This window comes from Ranitomeya variabilis, chromosome 2 (genome assembly GCF_051348905.1).
Source record: "Ranitomeya variabilis isolate aRanVar5 chromosome 2, aRanVar5.hap1, whole genome shotgun sequence".
NCBI classification, from domain to species: Eukaryota; Metazoa; Chordata; class Amphibia; order Anura; family Dendrobatidae; genus Ranitomeya; species Ranitomeya variabilis.
The window spans coordinates 355,306,820-355,333,696 of record NC_135233.1 but is presented as its reverse complement, the minus strand read 5'-3'; the positions used below and the strand labels follow the sequence as shown (position 1 = coordinate 355,333,696).

At 45.4% G+C, this 26,877-nt stretch overlaps 1 protein-coding gene across 1 annotated transcript in view; it reads left to right on the top strand.

Moving 5' to 3' along the window:
* LOC143803754 (cytochrome P450 2A4-like) overlaps positions 1 to 24,032 on the top strand; it is a 170,877-nt gene extending 146,845 nt beyond the window's left edge. Inside the window, exons 3-4 of the mRNA XM_077281527.1 lie at positions 13,651 to 13,792; positions 23,932 to 24,032. Coding sequence (XP_077137642.1) covers positions 13,651 to 13,792; positions 23,932 to 24,032 — 243 coding nt within the window. The remainder of the gene's footprint in view (positions 1 to 13,650; positions 13,793 to 23,931) is intronic.
* The last annotated feature ends 2,845 nt before the right edge of the window (positions 24,033 to 26,877 follow it).

Here is a 26,877-nt window from a genome sequence, read left to right as displayed (position 1 = left end):
CGCACTGCTCTTACATTTGGCACTTTCCGAGGAGGAGGCGAAAGAGCTAGAGGCAGAGTCAGCAATGAAAGCCAAAACTTGTTCCTGCTGCTCCTGCTTTAAAAGCGGTTTTCCTACTCCCAGAAAAAGGAGCCTTCGAGGCCTTGTGTAGCCAGACGATGACGCTGGCTCAACAACTTGAGACTTAGGTGCTATTTTGCTTTTCCCACTACCACCAGATACTCCACCACCACCACCATCATTACCAGCTGGCAATGACCGTCCACGGCCACGACCTCTTCCACCAGACTTCCTCATTCTTGGAAAAATTAAACCAAACTAACAACCGTTATGTGGTCCTGTACAAGCAGGTAGAAGGTGTACGTAAACTTGTTGTGAATTAAAATCTCCCTTTTTTATGTGTGGGAGAATGCTGGAAAAAATGAGGCCCACTGTATTACACTACACAGTTTGATTGGCAGAAAGAGGCTGGCAGATATGCCACGAACATGACTGACGCACGCAGATGCACACACTGTCAATAGAAATTTCCCTCTTTATGTGTGGGAGAATGCAGGATTTAATCAGGCCCACTATATCACAGTATATTTTCTGTGGCACAAAATGACTGACAGATACCACAGACAGCACTGGCACAGATGCACAGATTTGGCAAGATTATTCTCCCTTTATTTAATTTTTTTTTTTTTATATATGGGAGACAAGTGAATAAATCAGGCCCACTATATCACAGTATACTTCCTGCGGCACAAAATGACTGACAGATACCACAGACAGCACTGGCACAGATGCACAGATTTGGCAAGATTATTCTCCCTTTATTTATTTATTTATTTTTTTTATATGGGAGACAAGTGAATAAATCAGGCCCACTATATCACAGTATACTTCCTGTGGCACAAAATGAATGACAGATACCACAGACAGCACTGGCACAGATGCACAGATTTGGCAAGATTATTCTCCCTTTATTTATTTATTTTTTTATATATGGGATACAAGTGAATAAATCAGGCCCACTATATCACAGTATATTTTCTGTGGCAAAAAATGAATGACAGATACCACAGACAGCACTGGCACAGATTTGCCAAGATTATTCTCCCTTTATTTAATTTTTTTTTATTTTGATATGGGAGACAAGTGAATAAATCAGGCCCACTATATCACAGTATATTTTCTGTGGCAAAAAATGAATGACAGATACCACAGACAACACTGGCACAGATGCACAGATTTGCCAAGATTATTCTCCCTTTATTTAATTTTTTTTCTTTTTTGGTATGGGAGACAAATGAATAAATCAGGCCTACTATATCACAGTATATTTCCTGTGGCACAAAATGAATGACAGATACCACAGACAGCACTGGCACAGATTTGCCAAGATTATTCTCCCTTTATTTAATTTTTTTTTATTTTGGTATGGGAGACAAGTGAATAAATCAGGCCCACTATATCACAGTATATTTCCTGTAAAGGCACAGATGATTGGCCTCGGGGAGACCAAAACATCCAACACCGCGGAGACACCATCACGTGTTTCTCAACGCAGTGATCCAGAACACTGCCCCCATCCCTTACGGGAAATATGCAAATGCATGTAGGATAGCTGCGGAGACACCATCACGTGTTTCTCAACGCAAGCAGTGAATAACCAGGCCTTTCCCTGCGAAGGAACAACCACGGGAAGGGCAGCATCCAATAAAGGAAAACATCCAATACAGGAAAACCACCTATGCCAAGCATGGTATCCATCCACAGACAGCTGTTTCGGGATGTTTGCCCCTCATCAATGTGGAGTAGGAATCTGGCTATTAGGAGCAGTGCCTAGTAAAAGGCTGTAAAGGCACAGATGATTGGCCTCGGGGATACCAAAACATCCAACACCACGGAGACACCATCACGTGTTTCTCAACGCAGTGATCCAGAACACTGCCCCCATCCCTTATGGGAAATATGCAAATGCATGTAGGATAGCTGCGGAGACACCATCACGTGTTTCTCAACGCAAGCAGTGAATAACCAGGCCTTTCCCCGGGAAGGAACAACCACGGGAAGGGCAGCATCCAATAAAGGAAAACATCCAATACAGAAAAACCACCTATGCCAAGCATGGTATCCATCCACAGACAGCTGTTTCGGGGTGTTTGCCCCTCATCAGTGTGGAGTAGGAATCTGGCTATTAGGAGCAGTGCCTAGTAAAAGGCTGTAAAGGCACAGATGATTGGCCTCGGGGATACCAAAACATCCAACACCACGGAGACACCATCACGTGTTTCTCAACGCAGTGATCCAGAACACTGCCCCCATCCCTTATGGGAAATATGCAAATGCATGTAGGATAGCTGCGGAGACACCATCACGTGTTTCTCAACGCAAGCAGTGAATAACCAGGCCTTTCCCCGGGAAGGAACAACCACGGGAAGGGCAGCATCCAATAAAGGAAAACATCCAATACAGAAAAACCACCTATGCCAAGCATGGTATCCATCCACAGACAGCTGTTTCGGGGTGTTTGCCCCTCATCAGTGTGGAGTAGGAATCTGGCTATTAGGAGCAGTGCCTAGTAAAAGGCTGTAAAGGCACAGATGATTGGCCTCGGGGAGACCAAAACATCCAACACCGCGGAGACACCATCACATGTTTCTCAACGCAGTGATCCAGAACACTGCCCCCATCCCTTATGGGAAATATGCAAATGCATGTAGGATAGCTGCGGAGTTGGATGTTTTGGTCTCCCGGAGGCCAATCATCTGTGCCTTTACAGCCTTTTACTAGGCACTGCTCCTAATAGCCAGATTCCTACTCCACACTGATGAGGGGCAAACACCCCGAAACAGCTGTCTGTGGATGGATACCATGCTTGGCATAGGTGGTTTTCCTGTATTGGATGTTTTCCTTTATTGGATGCTGCCCTTCCCGTGGTTGTTCCTTCCCGGGGAAAGGCCTGGTTATCCACTGCTTGCGTTGAGAAACACGTGATAGTGTCTCCGCAGCTATCCTACATGCAACAGTATATTTCCTGTGGCACAAAATGAATGACAGATGCCACAGACAGCACTGGCACAGATGCACAGATTTGCCAAGATTATTCTCCCTTTATTTATTTTTTTTTCTTTTTTGGTATGGGAGACAAGTGAATAAATCAGGCCCACTATATCACAGTATATTTCCTGTGGCACAAAATGAATGACAGATACCACAGACAGCACTGGCACAGATGCACAGATTTGGCAAGATTATTCTCCCTTTTTTTTTTATATGGGAGACAAGTGAATAAATCAGGCCCACTATATCACAGTATATTTCCTGCGGCACAAAATGAATGGCAGATACCACAGACAGCACTGGCACAGATTTGCCAAGATTATTCTCCCTTTATTTAATTTTTTTTTTATTTTGGTATGGGAGACAAGTGAATAAATGAGGCCCACTATATCACAGTATATTTCCTGTGGCACAAAATGAATGACAGATACCACAGACAGCACTGGCACAGATGCACTGATTGGCAATATAAATCTCCCTTCTTAGGTGTGAGACAGTGCAGAAAAATACAGGCCCACTGTTTTACACTACACAATTTCAGGGGCTGAAAGTGGCTGGAAGATATTAAAAAAAAAAAAAAAAGGGACCGTATTACAATTACTATCTCCCTACAATAATCTCTGAAAAGTATGGCAGGCAGCAATTAAAAGGACTGCTGCACACAAAAAATGAGGACAAACAAACAAGATAGCTGTGCAGAAAGGAAGGAGCAACAGGATTTGTGCTTTTAAAAAAGCAGTTAGTTTGCACAGCGGCGTACACACAGCAACGCAGCGATCAGGGAGCCTTATAAGCTAGCCAGAAATCTTGCCTCCACTGTCCCTGCAAACAAAAGGTGGTGTTGGACAGTGGAAATCGCTACAGCACAAGCGGTTTGGGGGTTAATATACCCTGCCTAACGCTATCGCTGCTTCTGATGAAGCGGCAGCATCCTCTCCCTATGCTCAGATCATCAGCAGTAACATGGCGGTCGGCGGGATCGCCCCTTTATAGCCCCTGTGACGCCGCAGAAAGCAAACCAATCACTGCCATGCCCTTCTCTAAGATGGTGGGGACCAGGACCTATGTCATCACGCTGCACACACTCTGCGTGCACCTTCATTGGCTGAGAAATGGCACTTTTAGCGTCATATGAAACGCGACTTTGGCGCGAAGATCGTGTACCGCATGGCCGATCCCACGCTGGGATCGGGTCGGGTTTCATGAAACCCGACTTTGCCAAAAGTCGGCGACTTATGAAAATGACCGATCCGTTTCGCTCAACCCTAATGGTGGTGTGTGATAATGGGCGAAACCTGGTGGCAGCTCTGGGTCTAGCCAATCTGACTCACATCCCATGCCTGGCACATGTGTTAAATTTGGTCATGCAGAGTTTTCTTAAAAGCTATCCGGATCTTGAAGATCTTCTGCACAAGGTCTGTGGCGAGTGCGCTCACTTGCGCCGTTCGAGTGTACACAATGCGCGCATTGCAGCTCTGCAGCAAAGATTTAACCTGCCTGAACACCGCCTCATATGTGACGTCCACACTAGGTGGAATTACACGTTGCATATGCTGGAGAGGTTGTATGAGCAGCAGCAGGCAGTAATGGAAATCCAGCTGCATCAGGCGCAAACGAGTCGCACAGCTCACAGGCCACACTTCACATGTGCCGAGTGGGCTTACATGAAGGACATCTGCAGTGTTTTGCGGCCCTTTCCTGATTCCACTCTCATGTCGAGCGCGGATGATGCCATAGTCAGCATCACTGTACCCCTCATATGCCTCCTTGAAAAACTATGCTAGGGATCAGAAATGCAGTTTTGGATGAGGAGGAGGAGGAAGAACAAATGCTGACAATGCCTTTTGTATCAGGACAGTCTACCCACAGTTCTATGGGTAGGTTGTTAGCCAGGCAACATGGCAACTCACAAAGGTCCAGACAGGGGACACTTTTTGATGAAGAGGAGGAGAAGGAATTGGAGGAGGAAGTAGTATGGCCAGAAGAGGATGGTACACCACACACTGGTAGTCATCATTTACAGCAAGGATGGGGGGATGCAGAGGAGACAGAGAGCATGCCTCAAGCAGGGGACAGTGGGGCATGGCCAGTCGGCAGTCTGCAACACATGAGTGATTTCATGCTGCAGTGCCTTCGAAATGACCGCCATATTGCTCACATTCTCAACACTGATGATTACTGGGTGGCCAGCCTCCTGGATCCTCGCTACCGGGACAACCTACAAACCCTGATAACACCGTTGAACCGGGATCGTAAAATGCAAGAGTTCCAAGACACACTGGTACATTCGATGATGTCCTCATGTCCACCTGAGAGGACTGCTTTGAGTGTTTCACATGGCAGCTCAGTGCCTCCAGGACGGGGAGGAAGTCATTCACAGAGCAGGAGCAGAACCTCTGCAGAAGGCCAGTTCAGTCTTGCCAAAATGTGGCAAAGTTTTGTGTGCCTGCAACCACGTCATGCACCATCCCATACAGTTCCATTCAGCAGGACGCAGCATTACCATCAGATGGTGGCAGACTACATGTCCAGCCATGTCAGTGTGTCCCAGGATGGTTCTGCCCCCTTTAAGTTTAGGGTCTCCAAGCTTGATATATGGCGAAAGCTTAGCCAGTATGCCTTGGAGGTGCTGGCCTGTCCCGCTGCCAGTGTGTTATTGGAGCGTGTCTTTAGCGCCGCTGGTGGAGTCCTAACAGACCAACGATAATGTTGACTGCGTAACTTTTATAAAGATGAACCAGGCCTGGATCTCGCCAGACCTTGCAAGCCCTGCGCCAGATGAGACTGAATAAATACATGTCTGGCAACAGTCTCCAGGTCCGCACTTGGCCCTCTGGCACCACTAGATTGATCAGCCCACCTGGGCTTCAGCACCGTCAGCTGTTGCTCGGAAGTGTCAGTCACATAGTGAACAACCGCTGCTTTTTTTATGGGGTTCAGCACCACAAGCTTTACTCTGGCTGTGCCACTGGTAAATCAGATACTCCAGTCCACCTACAAATACTCCAGTCCACCTACAAATACTCCAGTCCACCTGGGCTTCAGCACCATCAGTTGTTGCTCTGAAGTGTCAGTAGCACAGTGAACACCCGCTGCCATGTTGTCGGGGTTCAGCAACGCAAGCTGGACTCTGGCTGTGCTACTGGCAATTCAAATTCTCCTGTCCACCTACAATGAATCCTGTCTGCCTGGGCCTCAGCACCGCTAGCTATTGCTCGGGAGTGCACGTAGCACAGTGAACACCCACTGCTGTGTTGTCGGGGTTCAGCAGCGCAAGCTGGACTCTGGCTGTGCTACTGGCAATTCAAATTCTGCTGTCCACCTACAATGAATCCTGTACCACTGGGCCTCAGCACCACCCGCTGTTGCCCTGCACTGTTTCCTCTGTTAGCTGGTTCTCAAGAGTGCCGGCAGGACAGTTGCCTCCTAGCTTGGCTCCGGGTTCCGGTAACGTAGACTGGTAATCGGGGAGATGCACAACTTGATCTGCTTCTGCTCCATGCCTCAGTAGAGTTAGCTGGGTCTCCAGAGTGCAGGTAGTCCAGGCGCCTCCTGCTGTGGCTCCGGGTTCCAGTAACAGAAGCTGTCCTTTATTTTGGGGGTTAGTAACACATGTTAACCCTGCAGTCCAATATGAGTTCCAGAACCGCCAGATGGTTCTTGATAGTGCCAATGGCACTTATACCTTCTGCTTAGTAACAGGGTTCCAGCAGCACCAGATGGTTCTCACTAATGCCAATGGCACTTATACCTTCTGCTTAGTAACAGGGTTCCAGCAGCACCAGATGGTTCTCGCTAGTGGCAATGGCACTTATACCTTCTGCTTAATAACAGGGTTCCAACAGCACCAGATGGTTGTCACTAGTGCCAATAGCACTTATACCTTCTGCTTAATAACAGAGTCCCAGCACAACCAGCTGGTTCTCGATAATGTCTTTGCCACAGGTTCCTTCTACTGCATATCCGGGTTCCATTAACATCAGCTGGTCCACGAATGTGCTTTCAGACACTGGTACTTCTTGCTGTTCCTCCGTGCACCTGAACTACATGCTTCACTAATTACAATTATAAATACAAGAACCAAAAGAAGAAGAACATGAAGAATTAGAAGAAGAAGAACCAGACGAAGAACAACCGGAAGAAGAAGAACCGGAACCAGAGGAAGAAGAAGAACCGGAATCAGAGGAAGAAGAACAACCGGAAGAAGAACAATCGGAACAAGAGGAAGAAGAACCAGAGGAAGAAGAAGAACCAGAGCAAGAGGTAGAAGAACCAGAGGAAGAAGAGGAACCGGACCCAGAGGAAGAAGAACAACCAGAAGAAGAAGAACCGGAACAAGAGGGAGAAGAACCAGAGGAAGAAGAAGAACCGGAACCAGAGAAAGAAGAACCAGAGGAAGAAGAAGATGAAGCAAAGGTTTAGGAAATGGAAGTACCAGAAGCACCAGTACCCAAAGCACCAGAACCAGAAGAACCAGATACCTTAAGACCAGGAAAAAAAAGAATAAGCAGAACAAGAATAAGCAGAATGATAAAATGCAGAAGAAGAAAAAAATAAGTCTAAGCAGAAGACGAAACAGTGTATGAGGGTGAGTCCATTCCTCCTCGTGGTACCCCTGGAGACTCCCTGCTGCTGCGTGGCAAGCTGAACGCGGACCCCTCCCTGTGAGAGTCCCCTGAGACAGGCCTCCTGGACGGTGTATTTTTCAAATGTCGCTGAACCATTCAAAGTTCTTATATTTAAACCTACTCCGACACAACAGAGGAATAGGGCAAGCAAAATTATTATTATTTATTTTATTTTTTTTTAAATAAACACATTTTCTTAAAAAAGCTATCAGAATGAGCTATTTAAAAAAGGATGAAAGGTAACAAAAAAAAATTGAAATTAATAGTGGGTAGAACTCGGTACCATTTATTGTACCCAGGGCAAGGAACAGCAAACATGGCATCAATGCTGCTGCCGCGGAATGATGTGCAGACAAAAATGTAGGTAGGACTCTTGCTACAGCGCACTCTATATTGGATTGTGGTGCGCAGCTTTAGATCTCTTCAACATTTTTATTGACTGTGGCGACTGGGCGTTAGCTGTAGACTAGAGCCTTCCAGCATCTTGTCGTGTGCGACGTGGGTCAGAAAGATGTTGGTGTGATTTCGGGTCATCAGTATCTATAGTGAATTTTGTGGTTTTCCCCGCTGGTTCCAGTGTATGGCCTCCCTGCATCTCAGGCGTAGATTGCAGCGGAAGCGACAGACAATCATTTAAGAACCGTTTTTGCCGTTGATCTAAGCAGAAAAAGAGCAAAGCAGGCAGCTCGGCCTGGGAGATCCACAAGCATGATAATGGTATCTACAACGCCGTGCCCACCGTTGAAAAATAAAATGAAATGAATGAAGAAAAAGTAAATTCCAAAGAGTTTGCCAAGCATTACGTTATTATTTTGACCCGTAGACCAAATGTGCCCCATTATAACCGCTATTCATACTAAAAACAGTACTTGTGCCCATTATTATTTGATTTCTCTGGCTCCGCTGCCTCCGATTACCAATTGTACATGTTATTTTACCATTTTTAGTCATTTAGAAAATACCACAATGTAAAATAGGTGTTTTAGGAATTCCAATTTTTTTTATCCCCATTGACTTCAATGAGGATCGGAAATCGGAATTCCTGATCGCTAATTTTCAAGTGTGATCGGACCGATCCTTTCCGATCCGATTTTTAGTGTGATCGATCAACCCTACTGGCCACACATATATTTATACTGTATATGTAAATGAAATCTCCTCTGACGCGCCTTTTTCTAAGCTAAATAAGCCCAACTTTTCCAACCTTTCATCATATGAGAGGCCTTCCATCCCTTGTAATAATTTAGTTGCCTGTCTTTGAATTGATTCTAACTTCTGAATATCCTTTTTAAAATGTGGAGCCCAAAACTGGATCTCATATTCTAGATGTGGCCTCACCAGGGATTTATAAAGGGGTAACAATACATTGGGATAGCGGGATTTGATCTCTCTTCCTATACACCCTAAAACCTTGTTTGCTTTTGTTGCTACTGCTTGACATTGAGTACTACTGCTCAGCTTACTTGTAACCAGAATAACCAAGTCCTTCTCCTGATCTCTAGTAACGAGGATACTCCCAGTTAATGTATATGCATCAACAGGATTACTCTGTCCTAGGTGCATTACTCTATCTTTATCTACATTAGATGTAATTTGCCAAATGTTTACCCATTCAGTCATCTTATTCATATAATTTTGCAATATTGTAATGTCAAGGTCAGATTTTAATATCCTACATAGTTTGATGTCATCAGCAAAGACTGACACTTTACTCTCAATCCCATCCACAAGGTCATTAATAAATAGGTTAAAAAGCATAAGTCCTAGCACAGATCCCTGCGGTCCCCACTGCTGACTACATCCCATTTAGAGAACGAACCATTTATGACGACTCTTTGTTTCCTGTCATTTAGCCAATTCCTTACCCATCTGCATATAGTTTCCCACAGAAGTTGCCCGGATCCACCTTCTTACCTTTCTTAAATAAACCTGTTACAAGAAAGTCTAAGAATATGAAATTATTGAGCTAAATTCCCTCAGTATCTGTGGATGAATGCCATCTGGGTCGAGGAATTTATCAATGTTTAAATTGCCCTAATGTAGGTGTATTTATTTTTGTGTTAAACTAGTTATATCAGGTAGTGAACTTTGCATTGTTGAATGATCCCTGTAACAGACTGTTCATTCGTGAACACGGATGAAAAGTGTCTGTTTAACATGTCAGCCTTTTCTTTGTCTTCAATAATTCTGTTCTTAATCGTCTTTTAACTGGTCGACATTTTGTTACCAGACGATATAAGTTTTCGGCAGGATTATAGTAGTATTTCCTTAAAAATGCCCAGTTTATGTTCTGTATCCCCAGTTACCATGACATGGCCTCAGTCTACACGATTAAGCTCTTCCCTTAATTTGTTGAAATCAGCTCTCCTAAAGTTACAGGTTTTGGCATTTTCCCTTTTGAATGTTTGAGTGAAAATTACATTGAAACTTACCATGCTATGGTCACTGCTTCCCAAATGCTCCCTGACCTGTAGTCCTGAAATTGAATCTGGTCTATTTGACAGATCCAGATCCTGCAGATTACCTCCCCTGATTGGTTCATCTACCAGCTGAGAGGCAATTGTCCTGAACTGTGGATAAGAACTTGTAGCTTTTAGCACAACCAGAAGATTCTATGTCCTATTGAATGTCTGGACAGTTAAAATCCCCCATTGTAAGAACTCTATTACTGTTTGCTGCCTTTTTTATTTGTTGCAGCATTTCATCCTCTACCTGTTCAGCAGTATTAGGAGGCTTGTAGCCAACTCCAATCAGCAGCTTTCCATTATTGCCATCCTCATGTACATTTACCCATAGTGACTCTACATGGATGTAACTCCCCCAATGTTTTCATAGAGCTCAGATTTTAAGTTGGATTTTACAAAGATACACACCCATCCACCAAACTGCTGAGTGGTTTCAAGGCAACCGATGATGACAAGTTATGACAAATAAATAGCAGAAGTTTACAAAAAATGACTATGCCTTAAAGGAAAATTATCATCCATCTTGACATATGCATTTTTTATAGAGATTGTAAAAATACAAGTCATTCCTCTGCTATTCCACCAGAATAATATGTGAATTGTCTATCATCTGGGGGTTAACATTCCCATTGTCAAAGGAGTGTGCACCTACACAGTCTAATGTGCTATCATTCATTGGACAATGTCAGATAACGGAGGGACATGTCCCCTGCTAGAAACACCCAATTTATCAATTCATTCAAACATACCTAAGAGAAATAACAGAGGAACAGTATTCCACTGAGATCTAAGAAAAGATGCTTCATATTTTTAATGCTGATGATAATTCAAGCAGTTTCTAGAATAGAGATGAAAAAAGTCCTCAGATCACAAATATATTAGCAAATACACTCCAAAATGTACCATGCTTAACTTGCAAACCTGTCGGCTGAAAGGGTAATTTGAACATGATAAATGGCTAAAATTTCATACTGCTTGTAAAATGAAAAACAATTTATCTTTAATTTTATATTTTATCGCTTGTTGTCTAAGCTACCGGCCATCTCTGCAGTCTGTCAGCAGTGGACGGTCTCCTAGGCAAGTAAAATAGCTCATACAAGCTCTTTGCCACAGAGGTTGTAATCACTGGTCTAATGCTAAATTGATCACTGAATTTCTCATGTGCTCCTCTGATGATGCAAAGGTAAAACTGTGTTTGCCTGCAGCACTGAAAAGTGCACAGTTTGGACTAGTCGCATGAACTGTCAATCATCAGGAGGGCACCTTGCCCCCCAGGTAAACAAAAGGCAGAGGAACAGCATGCTCCTGAAGATGAAGATGAGTCAATCCCTTTAAAGGGAATCCATCACCAGGAGTTTATTATATCACTAGATGGTGGCCCGATTCTAACGCATCGGGTATTTTAGAATATGTATGCATAGTGCATAGCACAGCCCACGTAGTATATTGCGCAGCCAACGCAGTACATTGCGCAGCCAACGCAGTACATTGCGCAGCCCACGCAGTACATTGCGCAGCCCACGCATTATATTGCGCAGCCCACATAGTACATTGCGCAGCCCACGTTGTATATTGTGCAGCCCACGTAGTATATTGCGCAGCCCACGTGGTATATTGCGCAGCCCACATAGTATATTGCACAGCCCACGTTGTTTATTGCGCAGCCCACATTGTATATTGCGCAGCCCACGTTGTATATTGCGCAGCCCATGTAGTATATTGCGCAGCCCACGTTGTATATTGCGCAGCCCACGTGGTATATTGCACAGCCCACGTAGTATATTGCGCAGCCCACATAGTATATTGCACAGCCCACGTTGAATATTGCGCAGCCCACATTGTACATTGCGCAGCCCATGTAGTATATTGTGCAGCCCACGTTGTATATTGCGCAGCCCACGTTGTATATTGCGCAGCCCACGTTGTATATTGCACAGCCCATGTTGTATATTGCACAGCCCATGTTGTATATTGCGCAGCCCAAGTAGTATATTGCGCAGCCCACATTGTATATTGCGCAGCCCACATTGCATATTGCGCAGCCCACGTATATAGCAATGTGGGCATGATATCCCTGTTCAAAAAAAAAAGAATTAAAATAAAAAATAGTTATATACTCACCTTCCGTTGGCGCCTGGATCCAGGAAGCGGTTACCGACGCTTGGGATCCACCGAAGCTCCGCAGAGCCGCTCGCGCCGGCCGCCATCTTCCGTTCCCAGGATGCATTGCAAAATTACCCAGATGACTTAGCGGTCTCGCGAGACCGCTAAGTCTTCTGGGTAGTTTCGCAATGCATTGCTGGGAACGGAAGATGGCGGCCGGCGCGAGCGCCTCGGTGGACTACAGAGGGTGAATATAGCAGGTTTTTTGTTTTTTTTATTATTTTTAACATTACATTTTTTACTATTAATGCCGCATAGGCAGCATCAATAGTAAAAAATTGGGGACACACAGGGTTAATAGCAGCGGTTACGGAGTGCGTTACCCGCGGCATAACGCGGTCCGTTACTGCCGGCATTAACCCTGTGTGAGAGGTGACTGGATGGGAGTATGTGTATATCCAAAAAATAAGAAGAACAGCGCTCCAAATGGGTGTTATGATCTAATAGAAAAAGTCTTTATTCCAGCCATGATAGGATAGCAACGTTTCGGCCGCACATCCGGCCTTTTTCAAGCAATGCTATCGTTGCTATCCTATCATGGCTGGAATAAAGACTTTTTCTATTAGATCATAACACCCGTTTGGAGCGCTGTTCTTCTTATTTTTTGGATATACGCTTCTTCAGGAGGGTTCCCTGGACTTGGAACGAGCGCCCCTAAAAAGTGAGTGCTGTTGGTCACTTGTACTTTATATATGGATGGGAGTATGTGGGCGCCGGGCACTGAGTGCGGGGAGTAAGGAGCGGCCATTTACTTCCGGACTGAGCACGTCGCTGATTGGTCGTGGCAATGGTCGTTGGCGTTTTGCCACGACCAATCAGCGACTTGGATTCCATGACAGACAGAGGCCGCGACCAATGAATATCCGTGACAGAAAGAAAGACAGACAGACAAAAGGACAGACAGAAAGACGGAAGTACCCCTTAGACAATTATATAGTAGATTTGAGAACAGCATGATGTAGGGACTGAGACCCTCATTTCAGAGATGTACCACTTACTGGGCTACATGCTGTCATTTTTTTATGAGCACACTAGTTAAGAGAACTAGGAAGCATGAGATACCTAATCTTCTAGTGATAATCTCCTGCTGATAAAACAGTGATTTTATTCAAACAACAACACACAGTCGAGTAAGTGACACATCGCTGCAATCAGCATTTCTGTCCCTACATCATGCTGCTTTCAGATTACATAACAAAAACTTGATGATAGATTCCATATAAGGGGCTGCTTATAGCAGCTTTAGTCTGTCAAATGACAAAAAACGCATTCCATGATAAAACCAGTCAGCAGATGACAGCTCATGTGTTACGTGTATTCTTCATTTCTATCTTTTTTCTCAGGGTACAGACATTATTACCATGTTGACGACTGTATTGCGGGACCCTTCACAATTCGAAAAACCAGAAGAGTTCAATGTCAATCACTTTTTGGATGAGAATAATAAATTTAAGAAAAATAATGCATTTATGCCATTTTCTGCAGGTTTGTATATTTTAGACTTACAGTACTCCTCTTACAGGTGCTGATATAATATGCTATGTCTTCAAATCCCCTACAAAATCTCTATGCAAAGAATATCCTCATGCTTTTTTGAAAGTAATTAGCAGCCAACCAAATACATGCCACTGACTAGTATTCAGCCCACCCCCTCCTATCTCTGTACTGAATATAGTTGAAAAATTTTCATTATTTCATAGTGTTGAGCGATACCTTCCGATATTTGAAAGTATCGGTATCGGATTGGATCGGCCGATATCCAAAAAATATCGGATATCGCCGATACCGATACCCGATACCAATACAAGTCAATGGGACACAAATATCGGAAGGTATCCTGGATGGTTCCCAGGGTCTGAAGGAGAGGAAATTCTCCTTCAGGCCCTGGGATCCATATTCATGTTAAAAAATAAAGAATAAAAATAAAAAATATGGATATACTCACCCCTCCGACGGCCCCTGGCTGTCACCGCTGCAAGCTTCTGCCTCCGTTCCTAAAAATGCAGAGTGAAGGACCTTTGATGTCGTCGCGGCTTGTGATTGGTCGCGTGACCGCTCATGTGACCGCTCACGCGACCAATCACAAGTTTCGACGTCATCGCAGGTCCTACACTCACTGCATTCTTAGGAACGGAGGCAGACGCTTGCACCGGTGAGAGCAAGGGCCCGTCCGAGGGTGAGTATATCCATATTTTTTATTTGTATTCTTTATTTTTTACATGAATATGGATCCCAGGGCCTGAAGGAGAGTCTCCTCTCCTCCAGACCCTGGGAACCATATGCACCGCACACGCCTGGGAACTTATAGGAACTTCCGATTCCGATTTCCGATATCACAAAAATATCGGAACTCGGTATCGGAATTCCGATACAGCGAATATCGGCCGATACCCGATATTTGCAGTATCGGAATGCTCAACACTATTATTTCATAAAAAAAAAAAAAATTCTACAAGCTATGTGTGGCTCTTAATCACGATTCAATTGAATCAAGGTGAATCGAATTCACTATGAATTTCATGACATTTTTTGGCAAATTTAATTCACTAAAATTAAATAAAATGGCAGCCTTGATTGTTTTTAGGGCAAGGAAGGAGTAAAAATAAAACCCATAACATTTGCCTTAGGGTACCGTCACACAGTACCATTTTAATCGCTACGACGGCACGATCCGTGACGTCGCAGCGATCGTATGATTATCGCTCCAGCGTCGTAGACTGCGGTCACACTTTGCAATCACGGCGCTGGAGCGATGCCGAAGTCCCCGGGTAACCAGGGTAAACATCGGGTAACTAAGCGCAGGGCCGCGCTTAGTAACCCGATGTTTACCCTGGTTACCAGCGTAAACGTAAAAAAAACAAACAGTACATACTTACATACCGGTGTCTGTCCTCCGGCGTTCTGCTTCTCTCCACTGTGTAAGCACAGCGGCCGGAAAGCAGAGCGGTGACGTCAGACGTCAGACGTCACCGCTGTGCTCGCTTTCTGGCTGGCCGGTGCTCACAGTGCAGAGAAGCTGAGACGCCGGAGGACAGACACCGGAATGTGAGTATGTACTGTTTGTTTTTTTTACTTTTACGCTGGTAACCACGGTAAACATCGGGTTACTAAGTGCGGCCCTGCGCTTAGTTACCCGATGTTTACCCTGGTTGCAAGCGAACACATCGCTGGATCGCTGTCACACACAACGATCCAGCGATGTCAGCGGGTGATCAAGCGACGAAAGAAAGTTCCAAACGATCTGCTACGACGTACGATTCTCAGCAGGATCCCTGATCGCTGCTGCGTGTCAGACACAGCGATATCGTAACGATATCGCTAGAACGTCACGAATCGTACCGTCGTAGCGATCAAAATGGTACTGTGTGACGGTACCCTTACCGATCCTCACCTAGTCATCCACAGTTCATTTCCTCTCTAAGGATCTGGTGTTCTTTTCCATTCTCATTCTTTGGAGCTTCTGGCACTGAATGGGTCTCATGTGACATCATGATGTCATGGGGTGACTCACATAAGACCCAGAAAGGTGCCCAAGAGGGAAGAAGACTGAAGATGGAAGAACAAACAGGCGCCAGAGCTAATTTGGTAATCTTATTTCTGATAATTAGCTCATCTCTATTGGGTGATGTCCAGACCTCAGAGAACTTTTGTGAACATAGGAGAACAGTAGGAACTTTCCATTTTTATCTCTCCTTTTTCGGCATTTTGACATAATTGATGGAGGTTCCCTGGTTTAGGGTTACTGCCAGAATGGATTCTGCAATTTTGGATTATATACGTACAGGTGCTTCTGACAAAATTAGAATATCATCAAAAAGTTAATTTATTTCAGTTTTTCAATACAAAAAGTGAAACTCATTATATAGAGTCATTACAAACAGGGTGATCTATTTCACTTTTTTATTTCTGTTAATATTGATATTATGGCTTACAGCTAATGAAAACCCAAAAGTCATTATCTCAGTAAAATAGAATACTTTATAACAGCAGCTTGAAAAATGATTTTAAAATCCGAAATGTTGGCCTACTGAACTGTATGTTCAGTAAATGCACTCAATACATGGTTGGGGCTCCTTTTGCTTCAATTACTTTTTTCAATGCGGCGTGGCATGGAGGCGATCAGCCTGTGGTGCTGCTGAGGGGTTATGGAAGTCCAGGTTGATTTGATTACAGCTTTCAGCTTGTCTGCATTGTTGGATCTGGTGTCTCTCATCTTTCTTTTGACAATATCAGTCAGGGTCAAAGAGAGTGTGAGACAGTGACCCAGTATATGAATGCTTTGCAATAGATTCATACAGCCATAGTCAGAAAAGACGGCTTGGGTGTAGGGCCGCCTGATGTGGTGTTGCACAACCAATTAGTGACTGGGATGAGAGACACATTGCTTAAGCAGGCACTATGAGAGCGCTTGCGCGTGAACCCACATATGATCTTTGCAGAAGAGGGAAGCGAGGCACGCACAAGCGAACAGGAACAGGGGGTGACAGTCCCGGCGGCAAAGGTCCGGAGCGGGGAGGTGGCCGTGAATGCAACTGCTGAACCAGGATGGTTGGAAGATTTACAAAAAGAGATCCAATCGATGAGGGAGGATCTGACCGAGACTAAGACTAGTTTCACATTTGCGTTCGAATCCGCAGCATTTAATCCGCAACCGCAAGTGCAGGAAAAAACGCATAGAAACATGTACAAACGCAGCGTTTTTTAGATGCATGCAGGAACGCATGCCGTTTATAAAACGCCGTGTTTTCACGCTTTTCCATGCATTTTTTCATGCGTTTGCGTTTTTTGTGCGCATGGTGGAAAATTTGACAGGAGAAAAATCTAGATAACCAGACACCGCCAATGGGTCTACATAGGGTGTGCATTATGGGATATCTATATATAGACCCTAGGACTGCTGAAATCTTAACAGTGTGCTACTGTATCCTGTGTCATGATGGATCTTCGCATGGATAGCTTTTATTTCAACCTGGATTTGAGCATCAAGCTGTTTCTTGCCTGTGCGTTTTCTTGGGAGCAACACAGAAATTGCGATAGATGGAGTAGCACATGGCGTAGGCGTTTTTGGCGACACCCCATTATCGAACTCCGTGAGAGCCGTGGAGTCTATCACACGCTATATGGCGCGCTTAATGCCGACCCGGACAAATTCCCGGAATATACCCGGATGTCGCAAGACTCCTTTTGTGATTTGTTTGGTCATGTCCAAGGAGCCATACGGAGACAAGACACCCAGCTCCGTAGAGCGATTCCAGCAAAGGAACGTCTGCTGGTAACATTAAGGTACGTAACAATTCTAAACAAATGCCAGTCATAATTATTGTTGGTCTGACATGTATTCATTGTATTTTCCTTTATGTCTTTAGCAGAACAACACCATAAATAGAATTAATTGTAATTTATTTTTTATTTTTTTATTACAGATTTCTGGCAACCTGAGTGAGCTTATCATCCCTCCACTTCAAATACCAGCTTGTAATTTCCACCCTGTCTGGAATAGTTGTGGACACCTGCCGGGCTTTTTGGAACGTTCTCTGGGATGAATTTATACCCCTAACCACCGAGGACATGTGGATGGGAATTGCAGAGAAATTCTAGAGTGTGTGTGATTTCCCCAACTGTTTGTGTGCGGTGGATGGAAAGCGCATACGCATTATCAAACCAGCCAGAACAGGATTGGAGTACTTCAACTACAAAAAATATTTTTCTGTTGTGCTCATGGCAATAGCCGATGCGGACTGTTGCTTCCTTGCCATGGTCATTGGAGCTTTTGGCCGTGCCAACGATTCCCAGACTTTTAAGAAAAGAACTCGGATATGGGCCGCCGTGTGTATGGCAAAAATTTTAATTTTCCTCGGCCACGACCTCTCCCCAACACTGAAGGCCCACCGATGCCATTTGTTATGGTTGGGGATGAGGCCTTTCAGATGTGTGAAAACCTACTGAAGCCATATTCCAGTCGGGACTTGAACCACACTAAAAGGATCTTTAACTACAGATTGACCAGGGCCCGAAGAACAGTAGAATGTACCTTTGGGATTCTAGTCTCAAAATGGCGCCTTCTTGCATCAGCCATTAATCTAAAAATGAGGTGGTCAGAGCCTGTGTTGTTCTCCACAATTACATAATGGCTAAGGAGCAACTCAACATTGAACTGGATGAACCAGTTGCAAACCCATTGCCAGATTACCAGCATCACCCGCTGCAGTCAACTGCTGAAGTTGGTCACATGCAGGACTAATTTGCTGCCTTTTTTGATTCTGATATTGGACATGTGGCATGGCAGGACAATATTGTGTAAAATGTCCTGTTGGTTTTGGGTCTGTACCAGTTATGTTTTAAATGTTACTAGTATTTGTTGTTAATAAACTACATGTTTTGTTATCTTTACCTTATCTTCTATGTATTTCCTCTTCAAACCACTTAGGTTGTTAGTGGTAAGGTTGTTGACGTTATTGCACCCTGATTCTGTTCTGCAGTATCTATTGGACGCAGACTGAAGAGACAATGGCTGTTTAATACAAAACAGATCTAGTTGTACTTGCTAACTACTGGAGCTATGAGGTGGCAAAAAAATAAAGTGTGCAGTGCAGTGTTTTATTTGGCGCAAGGTGTGTATTGCCGGTGGCAAAATACACAATTAACCAAACATTTTTTAGGGCAAAAAACATTATTATTTATTTTTACACCCCCAAAAAAATTAACTGTGCCTGCTTGGGGTAGAGTGCCGGAAACGGGGGGTATGTAGCTGTGAAGCTTGACTCACTGTGGACGATGCAGGGGTGGCAGGAGAAGGGGCAATTAAATTACTGGGGTCTGGCAGTTCGGGATGGTGCTCGACGAATTAGAGGGCAGAGACACACTGGAAGGGTGAGACAAACCAGACATTACAGACACATTGGGAGGTGAGGGGGGAGGGATAGCAATAGTCTTCTGTTTATTTTTGTCTTTCTGTTGCCTTTACCTTTTGGGGATCAGTGCTGCAGTACGGGAGCATTTCTATCAGCCTGGCCATGGTGGGTGACCTGTCAGGGTCCTTGTGCAGCTGCATGGTTGTGGTGGTGGGGAAGGCCATGCCAGTGTCTGTGTGCCGATGCTGCTGCATGGTTGTGGTGCTGGGGAAGGCCATGCCAGGGTCCGTGTGCTGCTGCTGCATGGTTGTGGGGAAGGCCAAGGCCAGTGTCCGTGTGCCGCTGCTGCTGCATGGTTGTGGGGAAGGCCATGCGAGGGTCCATGTGCCGCTGCTGCTGCATGGTTGTGGTCGTGGGGAAGGCCAGGCCATGCCAGTGCCCAGCTGCTGCTGTTGCTGCTGCTGCATGGTGGTGGCAGTGGAGGAGGTCCAAGCAGGAGAAGCAGTTGTCATGGTGGTGGCGGTAGGCTGTTCAACAGTACTCGGCATGGTGGTGGTGCTGTAGTGGTGTCCGGCAGTGCTTGGAATAGAGGTGGCCGTGCAGTGGAATGCAGCAGAGGTCAGCATTGAGATCGAGCGTGAGGGTGTAGGCACAGGTGGATATGCCACCACTGTCTGCTGAAAATACAGACTCTGCTGCATAGCCTGCACGTAAGCAGCATTGCAGGCCTGCATGACACATGAGATCAGGAGTAAGGTGTTCCGACATGCCCTGTTCAATTTGATAAAAAAAATGATAAAATGATATGCTGGCCTCTGGAGGTCGGCTTTTACTTGGTCTATGCTTTTGTTGACCTCCTAGATACTTGTATTCATATGGCTAATGGCAGTATCCAGGCGGTCACCCATCGCCTTGAGTCCATCATGAAAAACCGAGCTGAAGTGCAAAAACTCGGGCATCAGTGACCTGTTCGAGGCCCTCTGCCGCTACCGGGAAGAGCCCCCCAAAAAAGGGGCAGAGGGTGAGGACTGGGAAAGGGGAACACCTGATGGACCAGCTTCCTCTTCTCCATTTAGTGTGGCAGGCCCACTTGCTGCAGTGCTGCTGGATGGCCGGGACGGGTCCGTGGCTGTCTGATGAAGGACCCCCTCCAGAACCAGGGTCAAGAGTGCTGCTCCATGTGCTGTGAAAAAAGGAAAAAAAATAATACCAAACATTTACAAAACACCAACTCCTGAAGAATAGAAACATACAGATTATGGCAATACAACACAACCTAATACACTGAAAAATACTTACATTCTCTGGGCAAGGACCGGTCTCAAAAATGCCAGAATGCGGTGGTATTCATATTTTAGGATCCTTGCTCCAGATCCACTAGGAACATGGCTCTCTTGACGAAGGTCCTTGTTGAAGCGGTCCTTCATTGAACGCCAACGTGTTTTGACTTTGAGCACTGTTGAGAAAACAAAAAATAATGGTTAGACAATGGACTTTTGGCTGTGCTCACACAACTGTGTGTGATGAGAGAAACTCCTCAGAGTTTCTCTCATCACACACAGTTGTGTGATCCCGGCCAAGGTCTCTGCTGCATCACACTGCATTGCAATACTTACAAAATGCATTTCGGACCTGAGTCAGGGCATTGTCCCAGCCATCCCACATCACCTTGACCACCTCATTCCATAGCCGCTGAATCGTCACGTTGTCCGAGTGCAGTGGAACCCAGGTGTCCCACAACGGGACTCACTCATGGACCAGGGAGATAAGGAGGCCATTTTCAATGAGGTCCTCATCCCATTCTGGAACCTAAAAAATAAATAAAGACATTAATGTTGGAGACATTAACATAAGGAAAAGAAAGAAAACAGAGGCAGAGAAATGGCATGAATATTGAAAGTCAAGAAAAAAGGAGTCCAGAAGAAAAATGTAAAGAAAGAGGAAAGTAAAGAAATGAAGATTCAAGAAGAGTAAAGTGCGAATACAACAGTCAGCCACGTATATGTACACGCTACCGCCTTTCCACCAGACCATGAACCCGCTGCTCCTGCTCAGCCTCTGCCGCAGTGGAAGAAGTGCTCTAAAAAAAAGGGAAAAAAAATTGTCATATGTGTAGATGTGACGGTGAATACTTACCAATCTGAGGTGAGTACTCACTTCACTGACATGTTCGGCTGGTGCAGGCCCAGGCCTTTGCTCCTCCTCAGAAGAAGATGACATTCTGGTGCATGCAGAAAGAAAGAAATGGCAGAAATTAGGACATATAGAGACAGAAAATAGAAAATAAAGACTTTGGCTAGGATATACTCACATTGTTCAGAGTGTAGATTCCTTCCTGTGTTTGCTCTGCTGCGTCTGGAAAGCTTCTCTGTCTGCTGAATAGTGACCTGCAAATGTCCACTCCCTCCCTTTATCACTTTGTATGTGGGGGGTGGCTAATCAGTGTCTAGACCTGTTTTCCTGTGGTGCAATGCATGCGTTCACAAACGCAAGCAAACACATGTGCTTGTGGCAGCATGCGTTCACGCAGACCGTAATGCGTTTTTTTGCCGCATTCCTTCCGCTAACAACCGCATACATTTCTAGGCGGCAAATTGACGCCTCTAAAATTACTACATGTTGCATTTACCGTGCCAAACCGCAGACGACGAAAGATGCATGCATCTTCAAATGCGGCACAACGCAACCGATACTTCAATAAGTACACCCGGAAGCAAAACCCTCTCAGTGCCATGTCGGGATGAAAGAGGGTCTCATTGGAGAGAACCCTTAACTTATTATCACGGTGGAGAATTAGGACATATGGCCCAGGTCTGCCCACAATGTGGACGGCCTCCAAGACATCCCTTGTTAAACTAAAGGGCTCCAAGGCTGGGGGATGCCGCCCGGAGCCCGAAAAGCCGAAAGGAATACTGATAGTCCCACCAATTTAGTGTCAGTGAGTCCCTTGGTATGGGCAAAAATAGATGGATGGGCAGTACGTTGCCTTGTAGATACAGGCTCTCAAGTAACCACGATGCCTGAGACATACTGTATTTTAAGAGACACTTTCCAGAAGCCTTGAGGCCAGAGTGGGGGCCAGTGATTAAGTTGACAGCCGCTAATCAACTGCCCATCCCGGTCGCGGTGTAGTGGTGTTGACCGCAGAAGACCCCGTGCAGGGACATACTGTTATATTTGGAATGAATGTACTCTGAGAGTTTGGAAGTCTTCTGATTAGCGAATCTCAGAACCCATTCCTGAAACAATGGAGCCTGCATACCCCACAAAGGAAGGTGTTCTAGCAATTGATCCGGACGGGTCAGGCACAAGAGGCCTCCTGTGAAGGAAAGATATTAGGGAAGGTGATCATACCGGCCATCACCAATCTTGATTTACCTCCGGGTCAAAAGTGTGATTTTACTACCTGTTCGAGCATGCACCTTGTTGCAAGGGGTTGAAGTTCAACTGAAACCAGCAACCGTGAAAAGTTTACCATCGGGGCTCTTAACAGCCAGGACATTAGCTACCGTGTGTGATGGAAAGATACCGGTGCGGTGTGTAAACCTAAGAGAAGATACTCGGAAGAAATCGGAAAAATTAAAGGCATGCCAGAAGAACTTATACCAACACAGATCGTTCAATTAAAGGCAAACAAGGAAGATCCTTGTACTGTAGCTGTATAGACAACCCCTGTGTTCGAACCTCAATTGCAAAAAAGGGGGCATCACATCCTAGAACAAACCTAGGCTGGGCTGGCAGAGTTCACATCACAACAGGTGAAACAAGTGGAGACTCTGTTGGGACGTTATCAAGAAGTGTTCGCTAGACACGAGGATGACTTCAGTTGTATGACTGCTATCACCCATGAGATCCCAACAGGTAATGCTGCACCTGTGAGAGAACATTACAGACAGATTCCCCCACAAATGTACCAGGAGGTAAAAGGCATGTAAGCACAAATGTTACATAATGGAGTCATCTGAGAGAGTCAGAGCCCGTGGACTGCGCACATTTTCCTCGTGCGTAAAAAATATGGCCCCTACGGTTCTGTGTGGACTATCGCAAGTTAAATGACTGTACGGTTTGAGATTCGTACCCACTGCCCCAGAATGAAGAATCATTGTCCACTCTGGGGAATGCAAAATACTTCTCCACTCTAGACCTGGCTAGTGGGTACTGGCAAGTGCTAATGTCAGAACATGACCGAGCAAAGACGGCCTTTATACTACCCATGGGCTTGTACAAGTTCAACCGAATGCTGTTTGGATTGGCTAATGCTCTCGGTACTTTTCAGCGACTTATGGAGAGGTGTTTGGGGGATTTGAACTTTGAAGCCACCCTCATCTATCTGGATGACATAAATGTATTTGCCCCCACTTTTGAAGAACACTTACAGCATCTTGAGCAAGTACTCAGCCGGCTACAGAAGCATGGGCTTCAAGTGAAACCATCTAAATGTCACTAGTTCCGCATCCAGATTGAGTACCTGGGGCATGTGGTCTCTGCAGAAGGTATACGTCCATCTCATGAAAAGAATGCAGTGGTGCGAGACTGGCCGACCCTAAGAACTGTAAAAGATGCATGTGCCTTCTTAGGACTGACTGAGTATTACCAACGGTTCATGAAAAGCCGTTCTTGGAACTGTTGAAAGGAGTACCAGCAGGAGCGAAAAATTGAAAATTCAGTGGGGAGAGCACCAGGAGAAAGCATTCCAAACCTTGAAAATGGCTCTGAGAGAGGCCCCAGTCCTGGCCTATGCCGATTTTTCTCAACCCTTCATTCTTCATACAGATGGAAGCTTACATGGGCTTGGAGCAGGGCTTTCGCAGATCCAAGATGGAAAAGAGAGGGTGATTGCATATGCGAGTCACTCCCTTCATGACTCTGAATGAAACCCAGACAATTACAGCTCATTCAAACTAGAACTGTAAGCACTAGTCTGGGCTATGACAGAAAAGTTTGCGTAGTACCTATCTAGATCAGAAGTACAGGTGCGCATGGATAACAATACTCTGACCCATTTAGAAAATGCAAAATTAGGTGCCTTGGAACAATGCTGGGTTGCTGGAATGGCCAAATACTGGTACAGAATAACCTACAAGCGGGGGACTGAAAACACCCATGCAGACACATTATCCAGAGTCCCCTATGGGCAACCTGGCCCTTACCGGGATGAAGAGATGGAGGCTGATGAAGTGCCGAAGTTCCACGGATTTGCCAGGACATTGGCGGCTATTGGGGAACCAGAACGGGCAGAAATTACGGGGGAAGTGTTGGAGCAGCCTCATGATGAGTGAGTATGGATTCAGCAGGAAGATGAAGAGCTCGCCCTACTTCTGCAATGGGTGGCCCTCAACCAACTGCCTACACGGGAGGAGAGAGAACCTGTCCCCTGGAAATAAACAGATACTCTGGCAATGGGAGAGGCTCCACCTAAAAGAAGGATTGCTGAAAAGAAAAGTACAGTTACAATGGGCCCTATCTGTCACCTGGCAAGAGGTGATTCCTCAAAATCTATTACATCAAGTGGCAACAGAGGCACATGAAAAAGGGGCTCACTTCGGCCCAGAAAAAAACTTTCATTGGCTGTAAAGACTAGTGTATCATCCACTGTGAAAACTAAAGGTGGAAGAAGTCTGCCGACTCTGTAGGAATTGTGAGCTGGTCAAACCTCTGTAGCAGAGGGCCTTCACACAAACCATCATAACCTCCACTCTGTTGGAAGTATTAATAATCGATTATTTAACAATAGGCCTAGCCCATTAAGGGTATGAACATTAAGTAATGGTTGACCACTAGATTAAGTTCGTGGTTGTGACCTCGACTCGGGACCAAACCGCTGAGACCGCAGCTTACGCCATCTGTAAGAACTTCTTTCAAGTGTATGGCTGCCCGAAGCGAATTCACTCAGACCAAGGTGCTTGCTTCTTAGGGCGAGTTATGGAAGAACTACATCAATTGTATGGAATTGAGAAATCTCGGATGACCCCTTATCATCCTCAGGGCAATGGAGCATGTGAACGGTTCAATCAAACCCTCATACAAATGTTGAGAACCCTAGAAAATGTTGAGAACCCTAGATCGTAAGGCCTGTTGGCTGGACTATGTAGCAAAACTGATGTGGGTGTATTATAATCGGGTACATCGCACCACCGGATACACGCCCTATACTCTGCTTTCTGGCCGGCCAGGAAAAGAGATCAGTGAGTCATCAACTACAGACTCTACATCATCTGGTGCAGACCCGTTTTCGAGAGTTGGAAAATCCAGACATGGCTCCTCTACAGGGGACAGCTCTACAGGCCAGTGACTGGGTGTTAATCAGAGAGAAGCGTCCTCGAAACAAATTAAATCATCAATGGGAAAAGACATCATACTGTGTATGGCGACTAGTGTTGAGCGATACCTTCCGATATTCGAAAGTATCGTATCGGATTGGATTGGCCGATACCGGCAAAATATCGGATCTCGCCGATACCGATACCCGATACCAATACAAGTCAATGGGACACAAATATCGGAAGGTATCCTGGATGGTTCCCAGGGTCTGAAGGAGAGGAAACTCTCCTTCAGGCCCTGGGATCCATATTCATGTAAAAAATAAAGAATTAAAATAAAAAAATATGGATATACTCACCCCTCCGGCGGCCCCTGGACCTTAGCGATGTAACCGGCAGCCTCCGTTCCTAAGAATGGAGAGTGAAGGACCTTCGATGACGTCGCAGCTTGTGATTGGTCGCGTGACCACTCATGTGACCGCTCACGCGACCAATCACAAGCCGCAACGTCATCGCAGGTCCTAAACTCACTGCATTCTTAGGAACGGAGGCTGCCGATTACATCGCTAAGGTCCAGGGGCCGCCGGAGGGGTGAGTATATCCATATTTTTTATTTTAATTCTTTATTTTTTACATGAATATGGATCCCAGGGCCTGAAGGAGAGTCTCCTCTCCTCCAGACCCTGGGAACCATACACTGGGTACTTCCGATTCCGATTTCTGATATCACAAAAATATCGGAACTCGGTATCGGAATTCCGATACAGCAAATATCGGCCGATACCCGATATTTGCGGTATCGGAATGCTCAACACTAATGGCGACGAGTCAATTGTGAAGGACCTGTTTACAAAATCCAGCCTGAAGGTGATGACGATACTGGTTCTGAAACATGTCACCCCCTGCGTATCTAGATATCCCATGAGAATAGAGATAGAAAAGCACGATTCCTTTCAGGATCCTCTACCCATTGCAAGTGATGAAGAAGATGATGAGTACGCTGAACCTACAGGGATAGAATCAGAAAAAGGAACAGAAATCTGAGACTCCACATACTCTGGAAATTCCTACAAGGGCTGCTTCCCTAGAGCAGAGCGAACCCACACCTATGTCTATACAGCCTGATTCAAGAACTCAAGCAGAACCAGCTGAAATTCACAGTTTATGACGTTCTGAAAGTTCAACAGCAGGAAAAACCCCTAACCGATTTGACCAGGAAAATTGTTTGGCAACAAGTTGTTTGAAACATAAAAGAATGTCAACGCCTCTTGCAGGAACTCTCGCCCATGGAATGGTGGGCACAAAGAAAGGGGAAATGTAAGGGGGAGAAACTAACCAGGTTTGCCTCATCCGTAACGGGTCCAGAACCGTCTGGTCTGTCACCTAGGATACAGGAGGGAGAGCTTGGGGTGTCCCTGTGCTTGAGAGAAGGGGTGTGGCTAAGCAGACAGTTAATGCA